This window comes from Sturnira hondurensis, unplaced genomic scaffold (genome assembly GCF_014824575.4).
Source record: "Sturnira hondurensis isolate 20B ecotype Veracruz unplaced genomic scaffold, ASM1482457v3 Scaffold0023456, whole genome shotgun sequence".
Classification (NCBI taxonomy): Eukaryota; Metazoa; Chordata; class Mammalia; order Chiroptera; family Phyllostomidae; genus Sturnira; species Sturnira hondurensis.
The window spans coordinates 1,573,074-1,590,792 of record NW_028096087.1 but is presented as its reverse complement, the minus strand read 5'-3'; the positions used below and the strand labels follow the sequence as shown (position 1 = coordinate 1,590,792).

The 17,719-nt window shown below is 35.3% G+C and overlaps 1 protein-coding gene across 4 annotated transcripts in view; it reads left to right on the top strand.

The window, feature by feature from the left end:
* EPC1 (enhancer of polycomb 1) overlaps positions 1 to 17,719 on the top strand; it is a 123,604-nt gene that overhangs the window by 78,929 nt on the left and 26,956 nt on the right. For all 4 annotated transcript variants that reach the window (XM_037037801.1, XM_037037799.1, XM_037037800.1 and 1 more), the window contains 8 exons: positions 748 to 907; positions 12,964 to 13,109; positions 14,058 to 14,264; positions 14,590 to 14,738; positions 15,580 to 15,739; positions 16,184 to 16,363; positions 16,445 to 16,534; positions 16,614 to 16,762. In XM_037037801.1, coding sequence (XP_036893696.1) covers positions 748 to 907; positions 12,964 to 13,109; positions 14,058 to 14,264; positions 14,590 to 14,738; positions 15,580 to 15,739; positions 16,184 to 16,363; positions 16,445 to 16,534; positions 16,614 to 16,762 — 1,241 coding nt within the window. The remainder of the gene's footprint in view (positions 1 to 747; positions 908 to 12,963; positions 13,110 to 14,057; positions 14,265 to 14,589; positions 14,739 to 15,579; positions 15,740 to 16,183; positions 16,364 to 16,444; positions 16,535 to 16,613; positions 16,763 to 17,719) is intronic.

Genomic DNA, 17,719 nt, shown 5'->3' with positions numbered 1-17,719 from the left:
TTGCCAAGAGACACCAACTCCATAGCCTGTGCTTTCAACTCTTATACTGTCTTTACTACTGTTTGAAAGGGGTATGGAAGTTCATACAAAAAGGTTTACTCCAGACTAAGGACCAGGTTTGAATCCGTGTCAGTTTCATCAACTAAATGGACCTAAATCTCTACCTTTCTTTGAAAAGATCATATTTGCATGAAAGTACTGAATAGATTAAAAATCTGCAAAATATTTTTTATCCATAGTCTGCTTTGTTCATACAAATTCAAATGTTTTTAACCACTTTCTTTTGAATCTCCTCTGTAAAATGCAAACTTTAACAGTTTTAGTCAACTTTTGGAATTTTTTGTATAATATAACTCTCAATTTCAATGTAGTACTTTTTCTCAAATTGAAGAAATTAAATTTAACAAATGAACAAAAACCTCTTTATAAGACTATACATTCTGGCCCTGGCTGGTATAGCTCCGTATATTGAGCACGGGCCTGCGAACCACACGATCGCAGTTCGATTCCCAGTCAGGGCACATGCCTGGGTTGCAGGCCAGTTCCTGGTTCCCGGTTCCCGGCAGGGAACGAATGAGAGGCAACCATACATTGATATTTCTTTCTCTCTCCCTCTCTCTCTCTCTCTCCCCCCCTCCTTCCCTTCCCCTCTAAGATAAATAAATAAAATCTAAAAAAAAAAAGACTATACATTCTGTTTGCTATATTTTTAATATATAAACTTAACCTATTTTTCCCTCCTTTAAGGAACACCATCTTCAACGGGCTATTTCAGCACAGCAAGTATATGGCGAGAAGAGGGATAATATGGTTATACCTGTCCCAGAGGCAGAAAGTAATATTGCTTACTATGAGTCTATTTATCCTGGGGAATTTAAGATGCCAAAGCAGCTCATTCACATACAGCGTAAGTAACTACTCTCTAATTATATTTTCTGTATCTATCATCTTAAGATTTTTATCTGTTCAAGGTCATTTTCAGTACTGATTTCATTAACCAGCATGGATGAAATGAGCATTATTAGAGCCCATTTTCAACTTTAACACTGTACTTGAGATTTTTACCTGACAAAAAAAGATAGCATTTTTATTCTAGATTTTTAGTTTCATCTCAGCATGGAATCTTACGTTACTTTAGACAAATAAGATAAAGAATATGCCTCAGATATAGAAACAGGTTTCTTACTGTATAGAAATGGTAATGTTAATAGTCTTAAAGAACTTCCTAATGTTAGCAAATGACAAACTTTCTGAGGTTCAGATAGTAAATATTTTAGGCTCTATGAATCATTTTAGTCATTTGTCACAAGTATTTGGCTCTCTTGTTTAAGGCACAGTCAGCAATAGATAATACACAAACAAGTGGGCATGGCTGTGTTCTCTTTATTGACAGAAAAGAAGGCAACCCAGTATCGGCCCGTGGGCCATGTTTGCCAACCCTTGATCTGTATTTCTACTAATCTTTTCAATTTTAGTGCTCTAACTGGTAACTTGTTTCACTTGGTAGTGATAAGTTCTTCATTAGAAATGATGTTATGATAACGAACATATATAATGCTGAACAGCTGAGAGCTTGTAGATTTAAGAATTCATGTATGTTTCATTGTCTCAATCCCCTAGGATTTGAAAACTTAAAAATATAGTTGAAAAGTTACCAAGGTAAAATTGCATCAGCTTTCATTGTTGTCTTATTGACATTTGTAACCAAGAAGTTTTTCCAGGAGCCTTTCTAGACATTTTTCAGGACAATATAAATCTATTTTGTTTTTATTGTTCTTTCTAAGGACATACAGAAACTAGTTTTTAACTCAATAACTACTTTCTAACTCATTTAATTTTTTCTCCATATGAGCTACTTTCTGTTCTAGATTTTAAACATTTACTATTTCTTAAATGTTAAAACCAAAAGTAAACATGGTAGCCATATTGGATCTTGCCAGAACAATATTGACATTTGATTTTTTTAAAACTTTTTTGTTTATTAATCCTCTCGTGAAAAATCTGCACAATCACTATCGATAAAGTCACTGAAAAATATTTATTCCTACTTTTTACCAGTACCAACACTGGCTTTGGTGGTCTCTCTGACTTTCTTTATTCCATTCTTGTAGGGTTTTTTTGCTGTTTTTTTTGTTTGTTTGTTTGTTTTTTTTAAGAATTTTGTGTCATCCCATAGAGTACACAATTCGTTTGTTTTGCTTCCTTTTTTTAAGTTGAATTTTAGTGGGAGAGAGAAACATCAATTTTGTTGTTCTACTTATTTGTGCATTCATTGGTTGCTTCTTGTATATTCCCTGACCAGATATGGAACCCACAACCTTGGCATTATCTAGACAGTGTTTTAACCAACTGAGCCGCATGGCCAGGGCCTTTTGCTGTTTTCTTGAGATCTTCTTTACATACAGGCCATGTCTTGAAGGTCTGTGATTGGGTTTATTTTTCTTTGCATAATCCAGAGAATGGTAAATCATGCCAAAGCCAGTTGCTTTGCCACCATCAAAATAGGTTATGAATCCAAATACAAAGATGACATGGTATGGCCATGTACATTTTAGCTAGTTTTTCCCAAATTTTTGTCTTAGTTCCCAGGGTGAAGGACATTGATGACCATTTATTTCTGCTGAAGTATTTGTTGGTCGTGAACTTCTTGTCTGGATACTTATTACGTTGTTTATGATGGCAGCCCATCTTCAAGTAGTCAGTGAGGAAAAGAGCTCTCTCATGTCTATTTCATTATGTTTTATACCTGAAACCATCATAGCCAGAGTGACTATACCTGATTCCCTTCTTGAGTGTGGAGAGCCTTTTGTTTCACCAATTTTGATTCATAACATTTCAGGCCCTGGTTATTCCCTCAGAGATAGCTGTGGAGGCTGCAAGTCCAAGATCAGGGTATCTGTATGGTCTAGTGAGAAGGGCTGTCTTCTAGACCATAGACTTCTTGTATCCTCACATGGTAGAAGGGAGCATTTGATATTTTTAACATATGATTTTTTTCATCTTTAACTTGTACCTGACTTTACTGATTTCCTTCAGAAAAAAAAATAATAATTTCATTCAACTAAAGGTGACTTTGAGATGAACCAAAGAAGTGTGTTTTCTTACACACCCATATCTTTAATTACATATAAGTCACAGACACAAACATTCTACACAAATTTAACCAATTCTAGTACCTAAAAGTTGGTTCTCTGGAAAATCATGTCAGTGTGGAAATTCTAAATGTGATCTTCCTATATTGATTTACTAGAGCCACATTGTACTCCATAGCCACAAGCTATGTTATCTTACAAATGCATGCTTTTAGGTTTAAGTAGGATTAAATAAGATGAAATTACATTAATCAATTTACATTAGCATTACTATGAGAAAAAAATTTGCATGCTTTACAAATATAGACTGTTTATCGATAACCAAATTTCACAACACATGTTTTACTGGAAATTCTGATCAGAAAAGTCAAAAGGTGCTATATTTAAAAAGGAATTCACTTTGCTGACATTGTAATCAAATAATAGTAATAAAATGACAATATGATTATAGTTTATTTGTACAGAAAAATTTTAATCAGTACAACTTTGAAGAATATGGTCTTTGGAAAGAAAGTCAAAATGCATTTTTTTCATTTGATAGGATCATGTGATTTTTCTTCTTTAGCCTGTTGATATGGTAGGTTACACCGTTGATTTTCAAATACACAAACCAGCCTTACACACCTAGAATAAGTCCCACTTGGCTATGGTGTATTATTTTGTTCATACATTGTTGGATGGGATTTGCTAAAATTTTATTAGGCAAATTTTCTTATACTGTTTTCTGGAAAATATTGTGAAATTGATGTTAATTTAAAAATTGGCATTGCCTTTTAATATACTATAATAAATAAAACTAATTATAGCATAAATTTCTGCAAAGTTAACATTGTATCTTGACTGCTAGGTAATCTAGTAAATTGCCTCAAATTACATATATGGACTGGTTCATTTCAATTCCCTTAATTTCTGTTACGTAAAGCTCTTAAAAGTGACAAACTTCTTTTGAGTTTTTTAAATATATTTTATTGATTATGCCATTACAGTTGTCCTATTACCCCCCTTAATTCCCCTCCACCCTGCACACCCCCTCCCCCACCATTCCCCCCTTTAATTTATGTACACGTGTCTCAGGTTCTTTAGATTCTATATTTCCCCTACTACACTTGCCCTCCCCCCTATTTTCTACCTACCATCTATGCTACTTATTCTCTGTACCTTCCCCCCCTTCTCCTCCTCCCACTCCCCTGTTGCTAACCCTCCATGTGATCTTCATTTCTATGGTTCTGCTCCTGACCTAGCTGTCCTCTTAGTTTGCTTTTGTTTTAGGTGTGGTTGTTAATAACTGTGAGTTTGCTGTCCTTTCACTGTTCATATTTTTTATCTTCTTTTTCTTAGATAAGTCCCTCTAGCATTTCATATAATAAGGGCTTGGTGATAATAAATTCCTTGAATTTGATCTTATCTGAGAAGCACTTTATCTGTCCTTCCATTCTAAAACTTTGCAGGATAAAGCAATCTTGGCTGTAGGTTTTTGGACTACATGACTTGGAATACTTCTTTCCAGCCCCTTCTTGCCTGTAAAGTCTCTTTTGAGAAATCCACTGACAGTCTGATGGGCACTCCTTTGTTGGTGACTGTCCCCTTATCTCTTGCTGCTTTTAGGATTCTCTCCTTCATTTTAATCTTGGGTAATGTAATGATGATGTGCCTTGGTGTGTTCCTTCTTGGGTCCAACTTCTGTGGGACTCTCTGAGTTTCCTGAACTTCCTGGAAGTCTATTTCCTTTGCCAGATTGGGGAAGTTCTTTATTATTTGTTCAAGTAAGTTTTCCACTTGTTGCTATTCGTTTTCCCCTTCTGGTACCCCTATAATTCGGATGTTGGAATGTTTAGAGATGTCCTGGAGGTTCCTAAGCCTCTCCTCAGTTTTTTGAATTCTTGTAACTTCACTTTTTTGTGTTTGGTCATTTCTTCCTTCCTTCTGGTCCACCCCTTGATTTGAGTCCCAGTTTCCTTTCCATCACTATTGGTTTCCTGTGCATTTCCCTTCCTTTCATTTTAGTTTAGCCTTCATTTGTTCCTCTAATTTGTGACTAAAATCAGCCAGTTCTGTGAGCATCCTCATCACCAGTGTTTTGAACTGTGCATCTGAGAGGTTTGCTATTTCTTTGTTGCTTAGAGTTATTGGCCCTGGGGCTTTGAGTTCTTCTTGAGCCCTGATGTTTTGGTCTGTTCGTGCCTATTACCTATGAGGGGCAGAGCCCTAGGTGTTAACCAGGGCAGGGCAACTCAGTCACTGGTTGTGATGCTGTATGTGGGGGCAGGGTCAAAGAGGGGCAATGGCGGTCCCCTCTGCTGCTTCCTGCCCCTGTGGCCTGAGCAGTCCGTCTCACTGCTCACTCCTTCACCTGGTTTATCTGTCTGGCTGAACGGTTTGTTGTTGTCGGGCTTACATATAGTTCAATTTCCTGTATTTGGTTGTGTTTTTGTTACTAAAGCTTTGTTGTTTTTAAACTTGGTTGTGCAAGGAGGCACAGTGTTTCCACCTATGCCTTTATCTTGGCCGGAAGACTTGAGTTTTAAAGATGATAATTAGTATATCCTAAAAAAACAGTCACCAGACATGTTAGAATTGTGTATTGTATCCCCTTCCTCACCCCCAGAGTATTATTTTCCATGTGAACATCTATGATACTTTTGCTACACACTGTATTACTGTATTTATAGGCTTCTGGAGTGTTGTGGCTAAAAAAAAAGTTTGTTTTAGCCAAGCATTTTCCAAATGTATTCATTACATGTTATCTGTTAACATTTCATTCAACATTAGTTTAGACATTCTCAACTCTTCTTTTCTTCAACTGGCTTAGGGAAGAGATCATCATAGTCAGAACTCTGAAGAAAGAAACCCATATAAAAATCATTATCTCCTTCTTTAGTTCCAGACTGTGGGTACCTTCTAAGCTATTTCACTGAGTATTATTCAACATTTCCTTATCCAAAGACTCTTAATGTTTTTTTTTTCTCTTCAGACTGGTGACCTGTAAAGCTTTTAGATTATACAGGTAGAGCTTCTTTTCTATTTATACTGGAAGAGAGGACAAAACAGTTCTGACCAGAAGACAAGAACTGTTCTTTCTCCCTCTTCCCCATGTACTTGGGTTTCAAAGTTCTGTTAATCCTCAAAGGAAACATTTTTTTTAAAGTCTTGATATATATTTATATATGTATATGTGTATGTAGTTACAGGTACATGCATTTCTAGTCCTGTCCACTGGAAGGGTAAAGAAGCAAAAATTTTCAGCCACAATGAGCATACCTAGCACCTATTTTTTAATCCATTCTGCTAAATGGAACCAAAACTGTGGAGAAATGGCTGATTCCAGGGCTGGGGCAGGTTAGGTACTAGATGAACCTGGAACATCTTGTCATGCCAGAAATGAGGCTCTCACAGGGACAAGGGAATTTCCGCTGGCTGATTCTGGGACAATCTAAACAAGGGAATATATAAGTACAATGATGAATTATAAGCCATTGAAAAGGTAGGAATTCATTAGTCCAAAGTGATGATAAACAGATGAGTAGTGGAGAAGAGTACCTCTCATGCTTTTACGGTGGAGTGCCAAGTGCTGAATGTACATGTAAGAGAGGATTGGAGTTGGGGAATTAATTTCACAAGCACCATGATGATTGGATCATATATGAATCATCAGTGTGTGCTCAATATAAGATGAAACTTGGATGAGGAACAGGATATTTGCATGATCTTAACCTCTCCCACAAACTGCTTACTAGTTATAAGGATGGAAAAAAATCCAGTGGAGTAATCAGGAGATTTCTTGACTGGTGATCAAATTTATCATCACTTATGAGGAACAGATGATCATTGTGTACTTCTAGATGTCATACCCTGAGGAAGACTAAGAAAGTTGACTATATAGTATACCAGCCAACAGTACCTGAACTAATAACAATGGGAAAAAATCAGACACAAATAAGGAATGTGTTGATAATAAATAAATAAATAATAATAACATCCTGGAAAGAGGAATATCTTCTTTAAAAATATCATTGTCTTAAAAGACAAAGCATGGGGGTGTAAAGTACAGCATAGGGAATGTATTCAATAATATTATAACTATATGGCACAAGGCAGGTTCTAGACTTTTTTGCAGGGATCACTATAACTTTAATAAAAAAAGTCTAACCACTATGCTATACACCTGAAACTAATATAAAATATTATTGAATGTCAACTGTGATTGAAAATATTTTTTTAAGATTTTATTTATTCATCTTTTAGAGGGGAAGGGAAGGAGAGAAGTATCAATGTATGGTTGCCTCCTGTGAGTCCCCTGCTGGGAACTGGCCTGCAACCCAGGCATGTGCCCTGACTGGGAATCGAACCTCGATCATGTGGTTCGCAGGCATGTGCTCAATCCACTGAGCTACACCAGCCAGGGCGAAAATCTTTTTTTTTTAAAGACAAAGACTGTGGAAATGTTCCATATTACAGTTGACTAAGGAAAATAATACCTAATCCTAGACTTGCCCTATGCTGGAGGGAGAGAACATTATAAATTATTAGATTAGCTGACAAATTGGAATATAGATAGGAGGTTACATTGTATGAATGTAAATTTAAGAGATTGATGACTGTACTATGATTATAAAAGAATCTCTATTAGGAAATATACTCTGAAATATATTTTGCAGTAAAGAATGATGTATATTACTCTGATGGCTCAAAAAATAAAGAGAAACAGAGAGAGTGTGTGTGTATGTGTAAAGAGAACACTGAAGAAAGAGAACCCTTGCACACATGCAAATGATGAAATAGAATATTATTTTAACGGCGGGTGAATTTGGGTAAAAAAAAATTCAGGAATTCTTATAGTTTTATTTCGCAGCTTCTATAAGTTTAAACTTAATTATAAATTAAAATATTTTTTAAAAACAGGTTCACATAGAGCTTACTTTTATATTGCCTGTCAGATACAGATGTATCCTGTCTTTATGCCCTCATTCTGAAAGAATACATATTTTTCTCCTTTTTTGCCTGCCTCTACATCCTACTATACATACATTCTTCCTGCATTTTTCTTCTGGTACTACTTTTTGACAGGAAAAATCTGTAGCATGAGCCACAGAGCTTTATCTACAAATGATTTTTTCTTTTTCTTTTTAATTTTATTAATTTTTCAAGAGAGGGGAAGTGAGGGAGAAGGAGAGAGCGGAAAATGTCTGTCGATATGAGAAACAGTGATCACTTGCCTCTTGTCTGTACCCTGACCAGAGACCAAACCTGCAACCCTGACAGGTGTCCTGACCAGGGATGGAACTAATAATCTTTCGCTTTGCAGGATGACACCCAACCCAACCTAGCCACCCCGTGGTCAGGGCTAAAAAAGAATTTCAGAACTTTCAAATGCAGGTTTCTCCATTTACTCTCCCAAAGTACATTCAAAGAAGATCCTTGTCTGGTTAGCCAGTAATAGTTTTGTTGCCTTAGGTCAAAGACAAAGATGTCAAATACCTACCATTTCATAGTAAATATCACTATTGTGGTAGTCTTTTCTGCTGCTCAGAATTTATTCCAGGAGTTTTGCAAGTAGTCGTTGAGAGTTAGACACCTATTTACCATTTCTGTTCTGAGAAATTTTTCCTCTACCTTGGCTAGTGTGTCTGTTTTTTAATCAGGGATTATACTCTTTTCCTAATCCACATTTTGTGCCATTTTCATGGACCCAAATATTATTTCATTATTTGCTTTTTCTATTTTAAAATACCTTCTGGAGTGGTAGACATACCTACCACATACATACCCTTCACTGTATCATGGAAACTGTGATACAGTGAAGCTGCAATAAGTGAACTGAGAAATAGCAATGGACATCACTGGTGAGTACCCATATAGAATTTTATATGTTGTTAAAATTACGTAGGTTTAAGAGTGTAGAAAGGTTTAAGGGGTGTGGGAAGGGTTTATGAAGCCTTAAAATATATATAAATAATAAAATAAATATAATACCACTACTTCGTGGATTTTCACCTATCATGGGGCGTCTCTGGAATGTAACTCCCACGATAGGTGAGGGATCACTGTTTACACTTAGTGTGAGCCACAATATGGTATTTGTTACATAAACATTTATATACGTTTCATCTCTATCACTGGACTCTTAAATCTGCAAGTACCATGGCTTGTACCACTTGATTTAAAATAATCAGTTTATGTATATGGTGTTCTTTCTGCTTAGGTTTATTTTCTATTGCATTTTCTCCCTATGTGCATTATTGATGAGGACACCAGCCCGCAGTAAGGTGAGACAAATTCAAACGGAGTGCTGAGTCCTGTGGAGGAAAAGGGACCGCATGGCCACTTTCTCAAGGGGAGAGCACCTCTGTCCTTGCCTTGACAGGGTTTTATTGGGTTCAGTTTGCACAGGAATACAGGATATATACATACATAAAGCTCTTCAATCATTGTCAGGCCAAAATGATTAAGCAATAGATAACATCCAAAGAACTCTGAAGGCTTATTCTGAGTCATGGTCAGATAGTTAAAGGGCCATAAAACTTTGGGAAACAAACTCACTTCATGCTAGGACCCTTATCATTTAATTGAGAGCATTCTAACCAAAGCAGTTTTCACAGGATTGCACAGATTCTTTCTTAGGCCTGATCGCCTCCAGGAACCCACCCTTTCCAGCACAGGGCCACACCCACCTCCAGCATTGTTTCAGGCTTAGGTCAGGCAGGGGAAGTATGAGCAGCCAAGAGATTAGAAGACTTCTTGCAGACAGAATGAGGACTGGGGCTATGTGAAAGCCAAGGGGTGAGGGTCTATCATCCCCTTTTTCCATAGCCCTGAAAGTCCCTGCCTGAGGGCCCCCTCATGACCATGCCTGTCTTAGGTCATTCCTCCCTTGAGGAATCTTAATGGTCATGCACTGGGGGCCAAGCAGGGTGAAGTAAAGTTGACAGAGGCGGTGCTCCTGCCAGGGGAATAAGCTTTGTCTCCTTAGTGGCTTAGGGTCCCAAGGTCTCTCACTCAGCCGTAGCCATGGGGTTACAGCTCTGAAACCAGGCAGGGCAGTTCCCAACACATTATACTTTATTTTGTTTAACCACACACATATCTTTGTTTTTCCCTATTAAATATTTTTAAAGAAGTCAGCTTCTACAGTATGGCTCCCATTATTTAATAATTATTGGCTAGCTAGTTCTCATTTTAGTTGTCAGAACTTAATTACAGGAGGCAACCCATTGGCCTGATTCTCTCTGTAGCCTATTTTCTGCTTTGAGCACAGTAATGTGGCCCAGAAAATTGAATCCTCTCTTATTTCTAGGACCATCAGTCATTGCCTATAAGTTTATTTTGGTCAAATGACCAAAAAATATTCCCAAAGTGAATATTTTTAATTTTAACTTTTTTCTGTAATTTTAGTATTTTATATCTGATCAAAAATTGGCTCTCTTTATATTTTAATATCTTAGGTGTATTTGTACCAAGTGAAAGAATAACTTTCTGTAGAGGCTAGAGCAGTCTGACTCTCAGATACTTATTAATTTCACTGGAAAACACACTGAGATCCCTTGGATAGGATTTTCTTTTCCAGTCTTGATTCTTTTGCCTGATATGTTGAACATGATTGACATTGATGATAAAACATATGACAGAAGTATGTCAAATATATTTTGATAATGTAAGAGTAAATTGGTATTAGGTAAGCTTAGTTAATTTTTATAAATAGTTAAGGTTTGTAAGTGAATTTGGTCTAAGGAAAAAATCAACTTTATAGTGAAGGATACAGAAGTAATGTGTAAATGAGACCCTAAAAATATGTAAAATATGCCCTTAAGGAGGCAGAACATTGTCAGGTGGCCCCTATCAGTTTTTCAGTTGGTTTTCTGAATTATCTGCATCACCACTCTTTAATAGAACTTTCAATGATGATGGAAATGTTCTATAATCTTTCCTGTCTGGTACAGCACTAGCCACATGTCACTATTAGTGGTTTGAAATGTGGCCAATGTGACTGAGGTACTGAATTTTAATTTAATTAGACACACGTGGCTAGTGGTTACCCTATTAAACAATACAAATATGGATTATCTTGGTTAGAGACAAGAAAAACAAGTATTTTTAATCCAATAAAGTTTTAATCTACTTTCAGATGTCTAAAAGGTCTGTTTACATAGCAATAACAAACGATCAGATTATGAAAAATCATTGGAGAGCCTGTGGTTGCAAGAAATATGGAGGCAAAGATGTTAATATATATCTGTGGCTGGAATGGCTCAATTGGTTGGAATGTCATCCCATAACCAAAACGTTAGGAGTTTGATTCCCAGTCAGGGCCCATACCTAGGGTTGTAGGTTCCATCTCTTGACCTGGCGCATACCATCCCTGGTTTGGGCATGTACTCTCTCCCTCTTCCTCTCTGTAAAAGCAATGAAAAAATACCCTTGGATGAAGGGGAAACATTTTTTTAAAGATGTGTTAACATACAGATTTTTATGAGGGAATCTTAATACTCATTTACTTTAATTAAGAATGTGATAGAAGTGTGATATGGGTCAAAATAGGAAATGAAACAATGGTATAATACATTCTTTTTATTTTTCAATTACAGTTGACATTCAATATTATTTTATATTACTTTCAGGTATAGAGCACAGTGGTTAAACACATGATTTACAAAGTGGTCCCTGGTTAAGTGTAGTATCTACCTGGCACCATACATAGTTGTTACAATACAGGGTGGGGCAAAAGCAGATTTACAGTTTGAGTATGTGAAACAGGTTATGCTTGTATTATTTATTAATTATTGAATTATCTACTTGGAAAAACTGTAAACCTGCTTTTGCCCCAACCTGTATTATTGACTATATTCCCTATGCTGTACTTCACAGGAGTAGACATCAGGTTGGGTTTTTTAAAGAATAAATAGTCGTATATTAGGTGGACAGGCAGAAAACAACTAATGTAAAACTTGAAGACATGAAATAGCTTGCTGTATGAGACATGAAATTTAATGTTGCTAGGTTACAATATGGTACTGATGAGACTGTACAACGTAGATCAAAAAGGGCCTCATCATTGTAAGGATTTGGATTCTAAGATGATAGGAAGTTGGAGGAATTTAAGCAAAGGAAAGATGTGAGACAAGTTATGATATAAAACTACTCAACACTACATTTTCGTCAGCCTTGCCTCATGTTGCTAAGTAATTAAATGACATTTGATAATATAGAGCAGTGGTTCTTGCCCCTTTTTCAAATATTGACAAACATAGGAAGCACCTCACATTTCTGTCACCATGACAGTGAGTCTTATGAGGACACAAATATGTATTTGGACATGAACCTCCTTAGCCCAGAGTACACTCACTGAGTGATAGTTATTACAGCTGTTGGCAGTGGCTTCTAACTGACACCTCAGCTTAACTCTACTCCCTAAACTTTTGGTAAAGTAGTTAAGTCATTTATAAAATGGGACTTTAAATATTCTAGAAACAATCTTATTTAAAAACCATATCTTTTTAGATTATATTGAACCATATTGAAATTGCTCATAATTTATCAGGTTTTGAACTACAGAACTTTCACATAGTCCAAGCCAATACATTTTATAATCTCTATGTTCTTAATAATGGACTTCTAGTTTATTTGCTTTTGGGAGTGGAGCCATATCCATTGTCTTTTATCACATATTTATATTAACAGTAAAGATAGTCTAGTTTCTTGAACTTTAAATGTGGGAAAGATCTATAAGCTTAGATTTATATCTGAAAACAAAATCCAAAAACAAAAAAATCTTTCTTACTTCTTTAGAAAGTCTAGGTCTTGTTTTTATCCGGATATCTGTTAGAAGGTTTGTCAGCGGAGTGACACAGTAAAGATTGCTTATGGTTTCTTCTGTTAGCTTTTAGTTTGGATGCTGAACAGCCTGACTATGATTTGGATTCTGAAGATGAAGTATTTGTGAATAAATTAAAAAAGAAAATGGACATTTTCCCATTACAATTTGAGGAGATGATTGACCGTCTAGAAAAAGGCAGTGGTCAGCAGGTACAACATCAATGTATATATAAAAAGTGTGTGTGTATATTCATATGGAAATAGTATTGGGTTAGCCAAAAAGTCTGTTCTGTTTTTTCCATAAAATAAGATACGCATTTTTCTTTTTTACCGATAACTTTATTGATTTGGAAAGTTTGAGTACGTTACCTATCTCCTTAATGGTATAATATTGATCTTGATTAATGTCTCAGTTTGATCACTGTCCACCTCAACTGGCCTGTCGAATACTGTTCAGCAAGAAATCTCCAGCATGAAACTTGGCAAACCACTTTTGACACAATCAGTCATAGCACCTTTTCCATACACTGCTCAAATTTTTTTTTGTATTTTTGTATATTGTGTTTTTACCTTTCTTGAAATAATAAAGAAGAGAATAATAAAGCATGATATGCCTAAAATGTTATATATTTTCTTCTATCTTCAGTATCAAAATAGCTACACAAAAATTCACTAATTTTGATTTTTTTAAATGTATGCTAATATGACAGCCATCATAGTACAGTCTAACAAAATTGTTTCAAATGAAGTTAAGCTAAGTACTACTAGAGCCAGCTTATGGGAAAAAAAACAAATGACCTTTTTGGCCAATCCAATGCAGTGTTGGGGAGGGGTAAGTGAGCAGGCTTATGATTAGCAAGCATGAAGTCTTATCCTGTCTCTGCCTACTATAACCTGTATAATCTTGAGCAAGATATTTAAATTTCTGTGTGCCTCAATTTTCCCATCTGTAAAATAGAGCTGACAGATATCATAGGGTTGTAGTGAAAATTAAAAATAAAACAATATATAAAGCATCTAGCTTGACGACTAATGTATCTAAGGTATTCTCTGTGTTGCTGTTGTAAATACTGTTATTTTGATGTCATTTAAATTTGGAAGTACCTTTGAACCTTATATATGTCTTATATGAAAATGACATAATAATTTTACATTTAGCCAGTCAGTCTGCAGGAAGCCAAATTACTACTAAAAGAAGACGATGAATTAATTAGAGAAGTATATGAATACTGGATTAAAAAGAGAAAAAGCTGTCGAGGACCATCTCTTATCCCATCAGTAAAACAAGAGAAGCGAGATGGTTCCAGCACAAATGATCCTTATGTGGCTTTTAGAAGACGCACTGAGAAAATGCAGACTCGAAAAGTAAGTGAATTGGGGAAATTTTACAATTTTTTTACGTAAGAAAAACTACTTATAGTTATGAATACCTCAGTATCTGGAGGCTATGTTTTGTGCTCAAATAGAGTTCCTATACAGTAAAATGAAAAATAATGATTATAAATTGGTATATTTTAATGTTCAACCATTTAAAATCATATACAAAATTGATTTCCCAGTGATCCATGCCCCCTTTCAGTGTTTTTAACTACTCTTCTAGCCCTTCAAGTACATATATTCTTACATACATTAGTAGCTATGTATAGAATGCCACTAACTAGGAATTCTTATTACAACTTTATATTTGCAGAATCGCAAAAATGATGAAGCCTCTTATGAAAAAATGCTCAAGCTGCGTCGAGATCTAAGTCGAGCTGTTACTATTCTAGAGATGATAAAAAGAAGAGAGAAAAGTAAAAGGGAGCTATTGCACTTAACACTGGAAATTATGGAAAAGAGGTATAGTACATTTTTATTAAAATGTACTATAGTACATTAGAAAGTATGGTAGAATTAGCATTTTGTATACTGCATTAATTTATTTCCTAAGCAGTTATCTTTAACTCCAGAAATATCTTCTTTTAAATGTGTGGTACGATTTATGCTTAGTATAATTTTGCACATGTGTCTCTCTCTATTCATTTTCTTTGAAAGTGACTGTTCAGTAAAATTAAAATATGCTAGGTATTTTCATTTTGAAATCTTACTCTTTTGTCCTTATGTGAGTGTGTGCAGAGTTATAAGAGATAACATTTGTTAAAGTGTTTATTTTATAGAGGAGAGAGTAAGGTCTGTAATTTTAACACAAATAACCATTCAGCAAGGTACACAATGAAAACTTGAAGCCTTAGTCCCTTATCACCTAGTTCCTATCCACCCCCTCACCCCGCAAAAAAAAACACTATTTAGTTTCTTATGATTCAGTTCAGAAAAATGAGCTTTATAGCACAGGCAATTCAGATTAGGAGAAAGTTTCTCAGCATCATTTTAAGCATTAATTTCAACATCTCCAGCAAATCTTTCACCAAAATTTCTAAGTTAATGTTCATCAAACCTTTGGTGGTTTTTCTTTTCTGGCTTTTTTTCCACAGTCTTTTATTTATGGTGCCAAGATAAAGGTATAAGCCAAAAAGTGAAAGAAAGAAACAAAAGGAATTATGTAATCTTTAATTTTAATAAGCATTCACCAAATTAATCATAGTTTAACTGTAATTTTACCAAGTCTAATCAGTGTTTATAATTAATAGTCATAAGGATAAGTACTTACAGAACTTTTTAACTCTCTTTTTTTTAATTTCAGGTATAATTTGGGTGACTACAATGGAGAAATTATGTCTGAGGTTATGGCACAGAGACAGCCAGTGAAACCTACTTATGCCATCCCCATCATCCCTATTACTAATAGCAATCAGTTTAAACATCAGGAAGCAGTGGATGTGAAGGAGTTTAAAATTAATAAGGTGATATAAAGTTTTGTGATTGTAACAGCTGATAATGGAGTAGTATTTTATCACTAGAATCAGAGTGAAACATAAAATTTATACATAACTGTACCATGAAATATGCTGCAAAGCCAGCTTTTGATTCAAATCATGCCTGTTGATATAACTGTAGAGCTTATAAATAATAATTATGTAATTAACTTTTCCCAGAACACCATAATGCCATAAACTGCATAAAACTTGACAGAAATATTTAGTATATTACATAATTATGATACTTGCCATGATCTTTTCCTTCCCAACAAATACCATTTTTGCCTCTGATCTTTTTTGCCTTTTTTCCTACACATCAATATGAATGCCAATATTACAACAGTAAACTTCTTTTTAAAACTGCCCTAAAACTATGAGTTTGTTGAACATAGTTTCCTAATGTTTGATTAGTTCATGACTTTATTGCAGCAAGATAAACCTGATCTTATCCGACCTAAACGTAAATATGAAAAGAAGCCTAAAGTCTTACCATCGTCTGCTGCTGCGCCTCCTCCTCAACAGACGGGTCCTGCTGCACTGCCAGTCTTTAATGCTAAAGATTTAAATCAATATGATTTCCCCAGCTCCGATGAAGAACCTCTCTCCCAGGTAAATACAAGAACTTTTCTATGAATATAGAGGAAGAATGTAAAAAGTCAAATGTTTTGACTCACTGCATTTTATTTAAAGGTTTTGTCTGGTTCTTCGGAAGCTGAGGAAGAAAATGATCCAGATGGTCCCTTTGCTTTCCGTAGGAAAGCAGGCTGTCAGTACTATGCTGTAAGTTTCAGGCTCTCTTTTTAAATAAACTATTTACCTTTAACTGGCCAAATAAAATAATTTGGATTTTTGTTTTAAGCCTCACTTAGACCAAACTGGCAACTGGCCTTGGACAAGTCCTAAAGATGGAGGATTAGGGGATGTGCGATATAGATACTGCTTAACTACCCTCACCGTACCCCAAAGATGTATTGGATTTGCACGAAGACGGGTTGGACGTGGTGGAAGGTAAGGTATTTCTGTATCCTAAGTATAAGGATATTTTTGACAGTAGGTGAATAGAATTTAAAATTTAAATCAAGGTAATCCTTCTCAACAGTTCATTTGTTCCTTTTTGCTGTTCTTGACTGATTTTTTTCTTTGAAATACCTTGTCTTGCTACCTGGTTCTTATACAACCCTCTTTTAATTCATAACTAATGGATCCCGAATGGAGCTGCTTTTCTTCCCAAGTTTGAAAACCTTACATATCTGTCCTCAAAGATAGAATTCTAACGAAAGGCACTAGGTAAGGCAAGTGTAAATCATGATTGCATAAATTGATTAAGTTAAAGAAACTACAAAATTTGTTCCAGGAATTCTGGAAGATACTGACAAAAAGGATTAAATAAGCTAAGGAATCCAGTATATAATATAAGGGGTTCTTTAATTCATCAGTGAAGAGGCTTCAGGTTCCATGTATGACCTGATCTTGACATCAGGTCCTAACTTTGTCAGGATTGAACTTTTCTTCTTTCTTTTGTTAAACCTAATTGTACTCCTTCATATTCTAGATGTTTTTGTGTGAGAAGTTGTATGAGGGGAGGGAGGGAATTGGAGAATACATAAAAGCAGAGGGGAAAAAGCTTTCAAGTAAAATGTGAAAAAAGTAAAAGGCATAACAGGTAATATCAAGGTACTTTCAGGAAGAAACCTAAGGGTATAATTATGATAAATTAAGGGTTTACACATGTTCGTTTCATTTTTGAATCTTAGCTACAGTTCTTATCACTTTATTTTTTTCACTATTTAAGGAGTATTTATTAAAGCAAGAATTTTATAATCCAAGTTACAATTCCTTAATTATCAGTTTTGTTATCTAAAACTCAATTGACATTCTGAGCTATTCCATAGTAAAGAATTACAAAAATAAAGAAAGGAATGCTTTAAATTTTTGTACTTGTTGAAAGTTTTTCCCAGGGTCTAT